Source organism: Oxyura jamaicensis, unplaced genomic scaffold, assembly GCF_011077185.1.
Source record: "Oxyura jamaicensis isolate SHBP4307 breed ruddy duck unplaced genomic scaffold, BPBGC_Ojam_1.0 oxyUn_random_OJ70712, whole genome shotgun sequence".
Taxonomy (NCBI): Eukaryota; Metazoa; Chordata; class Aves; order Anseriformes; family Anatidae; genus Oxyura; species Oxyura jamaicensis.
In genome coordinates, this window is record NW_023310155.1 from 1 (window position 1) to 5,363 (window position 5,363).

Genomic DNA, 5,363 nt, shown 5'->3' on the forward strand with positions numbered 1-5,363 from the left:
GCCTGAAAGGATGTGTGCTGTGGGAGTGGGCATGGCTGCATCAAGGTCTTCTCTCTGTTGCTGCAGGGATGGGGAGGACGAGCAAGAAGGAAAAGGGGAAGGTGAGGCACACGGTGCACGTGCAGGTGGGGGAAGACATTGTGGTGATAGAAGATGATGAGGAGGATGAGGAAGACGAGCTGGGGCATGGCGAAGGCTCAGAAAGCTGGGAGGGACACAAAGCCAGGCAGGGGTTGCAAGAAGGTGAGCAGGGAAGCACAAAAGGTGGCGAAAGAAAGCTGCGGGTGAAAGCCAAACGCAGGAAGGGAGCATATAAATGCAATGAGTGCGGGACAACGTTCAATTGGAGGCATAACTTGGTCCGTCACCAGCGCCTGCACATGGGCGAGCGGCCCTACAAGTGCTCTGAGTGCGGGAAGGGCTTCAATGACAGCTCCCCACTGCTCATCCATGAGATGCTCCACCGGGGAGAGAAGCCTTACAAGTGCCTGAGCTGCGGGAAGAAATTCATCCAGAGCTCCCACCTCATTGCCCACCAGTCCGTGCACACCGAAGAGAAGCCCTACGTGTGCCCTGACTGTGGGAAGCGCTTCGCCCGCCACCAATACCTCATCATGCACCGCCGTGTCCACACGGGTGAGAGGCCCTATGAGTGCCAGGACTGCGGGAAGAGCTTCCGCAAGAGCTCTGACCTCGTCCGCCACAAGACAGTGCACACGGGTGAGAAACCCTACAAGTGCCCCGTGTGCGGGAAGGCTTTCACCCAGAACTTCCGCTGTAATGCGCATAAAAAGGTCCATCTTGTGCAGAAGGTTGACCAGCAGGATTCCCTATCGCAGGACACCCAGCAGAGCAGCTCTGAGACCACGATCTCACCAGGTAACCACCCTTTACTCAAAATAGGTGTTTTCTCCTCCAAATTTCTCTCTTCCCTGGATAAGCTTTTCCTGCATCCTGGTCATGAATTGTGGGAACAGGGAGAAGGGAGCCAGGCACAGAAAATGGTTCCCATGCTGTTATCCTAAGGTCCTTCACATACCCATGAGCAAAGCTCCATTCCCCATGGTGAGCCTATCCTTGAGAACCTCCGTGGATTTTGCTGGGGCTGTGCATGGGGTGGGAAGGTGAATGGGATGGGAATTTCAATGGGATGAGAAGATCAATGGCATGAGTAGGTGCGTGGGGTGGGAAGGTGAATGTGATGGTAAGGTCAATGCGATGGGAAAGTCAATTGGATGGGAAGGTCAGTGGGATGGGAAGGTCAATGGAGGCAGAAGGTCAATGGGAAGGAAAGGTCAATGGAATGTGAAGGTCAATGGAATGTGGAGACCCTTGACTTTCTGTGGGCCAACTCCCATCTTGTCCCTGTTCTCCACCAGCAGGTGCTGGTGGCCACAAAGAGAAACCCCAACCAGTTGACTCCCAGCAGGCAGAAGCAAATGACCCCAGCGTGAGGATGGAGGAAGGGGCTGCGTGCCAGGATCCCGAGCAGGATGAGGCCCTAAAAGCGCAGGCAGAAGTGGAGCCATGCCCTGGGCAAGGGCAGGAGGAGCTGGATGTTCCTGAAGGCACTCTGGAGAATCCCAAGGAGTCGGGTGTCCATCCAAGTGTCTGTGTTGAAGGGCAGACATACGAGTATGCCAACTGCAGGAAAACCTTTGACTGTAGCAGCAGCCTGAGCCAACACCAGCAGCTGCATGTGGTGGAGCAGCCCCACAGGTGTCCCAAGTGTGGGAATAGCTTCGGTGACAGCTCTGACCTTGCTTCCCACCAGCTGGAGAAGTGCTGCAAGTGTCCCGACAGTGGGATAAAACTCGGTGACAGCACCAAGCTCCGAAAGCAGAGCTCGGTGCACAAACCCGAGAAATTCTATCTCTGCTCTGACTGTGGGAAGTGCTTCAGTCGCCGCTCCAACCTCAACCAGCACAAGAAGCTCCACACTGGGGAGAGACCCCACAAATGCCCCGAGTGTGGGCTGAGCTTCACCAACACTTCACACCTGATTGTTCACTACCGGATCCACACTGGGGAGAGACCTTACAGGTGCCACGAGTGCGGGAAGGGCTTCACCATGAGCACCAAATGCCTGAAGCATGAGAGGACCCACATGGGAGAAACTCCCTACAGGTGCTCCAAGTGTGGGAATTGCTACAGGACCAAGATCTCCCTAATGTCCCACATGAGGATGCACATGCATTAGGATGCAAGAGGAGCAGACTGTGCCCTGCAAGGAGAATTTGCTATAAGGACAAGCTTCGGGTGATGCTCCAGCACCATTTGGGACAGGGTTCTTCTTTCCCAAGCCTCTCAGAAGCAGAGAAACGGGGCCGAAGGCAAAGCACAGGGAGTCCCCCTTGGAAAGTATCCTCCCTGCTGCGTCTCCTCTTGTTTGCAGCAGGTCTGTGCGGCTCCTGAAGCCTTTGCAGGGCTGGGAGACCTGCAGGGAGATCAGCACGCTGGAAATCTTTATCAAAGCTGTCCTCCTGGCAACAGTGATGCTGTTCCCCAGGGATGCTGGAAGTCATGCCGGTCCTCCCACATGAGACAGAGGAGGCAGGGACGCCTGGTGAGACATCTGCAGCAGAAGGATCACATTCATTGTCTGATCAAGCTGACCTCATTGGGCTTTTCTGGGCCAAAAAAAAAAAAAAAAAAAAAAAAAAAGATTGCAAGTCCTTCTACCCCCCCCCCCATTTTCAGGCTGGGCTTAATGCTCACAAGCAGCGCTCAAGCATTCAGTGATGGAGGAATTGTTGAAATCTCAGGCAGTGGGGGGGGATTTTCTTGCTCCATGGAGGGAGGGGGATGCCATTTTTTTACCCTCTTTGTACCAAGCAAAGGGTCGAATGTTCTTCTTTTCACTATCATTGTTTTACGTTTAGATTTTATTTTTTTTTCACTTAATAAAATCCTGATGATTTTCCTTGTGAAGTGTGGGCAGCACAGGCTCAGCATGGGGATGGAGCCGGACTGCTCTGACCCATTTCTGGGGGTGCAGAGGGGAGGAGATGCAACCTCTGGGGTTGGGGAATTGCTGGGGAAGCAGGCCAGGGCTTGGGGTGGGCAACTTCATGCAAACCCACACTGATTTCTTCCCTGTTCATGGCAGGTTCACCCAACTTTGTTCCATCGCACAAGTTTGAACACCACATCCTTACACCACTCTGTCCTAGGTTCCTGCCCCTCTGTGGCAAGGACCCAGTGCTCCCACTGTACGTTGAATATTCATGGTGATTTATTTCAAGCTGGGTTTAGTCAGAGCCAGGCAAAGTGGGTGGAAAAGCCCTTATTTTTGGTCTATGCATATAAAACCCCCTCTCTGATTGGTATCTTTAGGACAAAGCCTGAGCAGAAATTCTGATTTCCCCTAAAAGAGTTTGCTGTGTGTGCACCTCATGATTTTCCACCTCCTTTTCTTAAGGACTTACTCATCAAAAGTCAGTTTGCTGACTGCTAGGCTGTTGAGGAGCAACTGAAACTCATCTTTAAAAAGAATAAAATTGTTTTTTAGTCCTGTTAAATCTCCACTTGGGCTTTTATCTATTATTATTATTATTATTATTTATTTTTGTGACAGAGCATCTCTAGGGTTACATGTGGGTGTTTGTGCTTAGCAAGTGATTCCCAGATACCACCACCAGCCTTGGCTTTGCTCAAAGCAAGTGAAAGCTATTGAGCAATTGAGAAAAAAAGCAGTATTTCAACCATTTGCTAAACCATCTGCCATCGCTGAAGGAGAGTCAGGAGACGTGCTGTCGCCCACCGCCGAGTTGTTGGCAGCACAGAGCAGCTCCATGGGGAGCAATCTGATGGGGGAATACATGGGGGTGAGATGAAGGGTGAGCTGAGCACCCTTGGCTATGCACACTCGCACCTTCTCACCTTGATTTCTTTTGGGATAAATCTGGATGGATAGGTGTTTTCGGGCTGCTGGATATTCAGCTGATGGGGGACAACATGGAGCTGAGCTCAGCACAGCTGACAGATGTGTGGGAGAGTTTTGGGGTATTTTTTGTTGTTGTTGTTTTGGCTCAGATGGAGCCATGCTTTGTGAATCGCACTTGCTTGGTTTGAGGCCAAGTCTTCTGCTGTGAGGTCTCGATGCAAGATGCATCAGGGAAAAAGCAAGGATTGATGAAGCAGGGCTGGATTTGCTAAAATCTGGTGCCTGGGCAGTGTGCTGCATCAGGATGCTGTCACGGGTGGTGCAAAAAGCACGGAAAACAGCAAAAGTATGTAGCTACCATCTCTGTGGGTGCAGAAATGCACCTAGGTCACAACCCCATTAATTTCCTCTGTTAGCCCTCACATCCTCATGGCAGACAAACAGCTGCTCCAAGCAATTTCCCATGGCTGATTAAAAGGTTTTAATAATAGCATGGAGGCACTGGGGTCATTCCTAACATGCACACCAGCACTGAAGCCGTTCCTGCATTTGGAAGCCTTGGGATTCATCCCCTCTGAAGATTTCCCAGTGTACAGCAGGATCTGGCTTTCCTCTGAAGCTTTTCCCATCAGAAAAAGCTTTTCCACTTTTATTATTATTATTATTTTATTTATTTATTTTTTCACTAGAACATCACCACGAGAGCTTTGGGTGATGCTTTTCCTTTGGGTTGGACAGTTACTCCTAAGTGAAGCAAGGGGAGCAGGGCAGGATCAGCCCTGAACCTTTCAGTGGGTGCTGAGGGTGGAGCTGAGGCGGAAACTCTTCCCACAGATTGAGCACTTGTAGGGTTTTTCCCCCATGTGGATCTGCTGGTGCTTGTTGAGGGATGACCCCACTTGGAAACCCTTCCCACACTCATGGCACGTGAAGGGCTTCTCCCCAGCGCGGATCCTCTGGTGTGGGATGAGGCACAACCTCCTGCTGAAGGTCTTCCCACAGTCTGGACACCCATAGGAGGCTCCTTGTGCTGTGCCTCCTGACCTCCCAGCCTCACTGATGTTATAGGATCTCCTCACCGTGGGATCCCTCTGGCAGCCTTTTGGGCTTCCACCCGTCCTTGTTGACCAGTGGCCGTGGGGCTCCAGCCTCGCTTCTCCACTTGGTTCCTTGGAGCTTCGCCATGGTTGGCGATGTGGTGTTGAGTTTGCCTTCTGGGCTAAGTTCCCCTTGGATCGTCCTGAACACAGCTCTGCTCCATTCAGTGTCTCTGTTTTTTCCTCCTTCTCATCCTCCAGGCCATTGTCAGCTGTAGGGGTGAAGACGGAGACGCAAAAACCCTGTTCTGCAAAGTTTGACCACAGATCCCCAAGCACCTTTAGGGCTCCCGCTCCTGAATCCAGCCTGCCCCATAGCCCCGGGTGGTGCCACTGCATCAAGGAGTGGTGACAACAATGGGCAGTGCCTTGGCTCCATC

At 51.8% G+C, this 5,363-nt stretch overlaps 1 protein-coding gene across 3 annotated transcripts; it reads left to right on the top strand.

The window, feature by feature from the left end:
* Nucleotides 1-6: 6 nt before the first annotated feature.
* On the top strand, nucleotides 7-3,514 carry LOC118159501 (zinc finger protein 660-like). Of its 3 annotated transcripts, none has more exons than XM_035314074.1 (2): nucleotides 7-879; nucleotides 1,380-3,514. In XM_035314074.1, the coding sequence occupies exons 1-2, from the start codon at nucleotides 69-71 to the stop codon at nucleotides 2,198-2,200; spliced, it is 1,632 nt and encodes a 543-aa protein (XP_035169965.1). In that variant the 5' UTR covers nucleotides 7-68; the 3' UTR covers nucleotides 2,201-3,514. The 3 variants fall into 3 exon arrangements, with proteins under 3 accessions (XP_035169965.1, XP_035169967.1, XP_035169966.1); XM_035314076.1 differs by having other exon boundaries at nucleotides 1,383-3,514; XM_035314075.1 differs by having other exon boundaries at nucleotides 7-876; nucleotides 1,377-3,514.
* The last annotated feature ends 1,849 nt before the right edge of the window (nucleotides 3,515-5,363 follow it).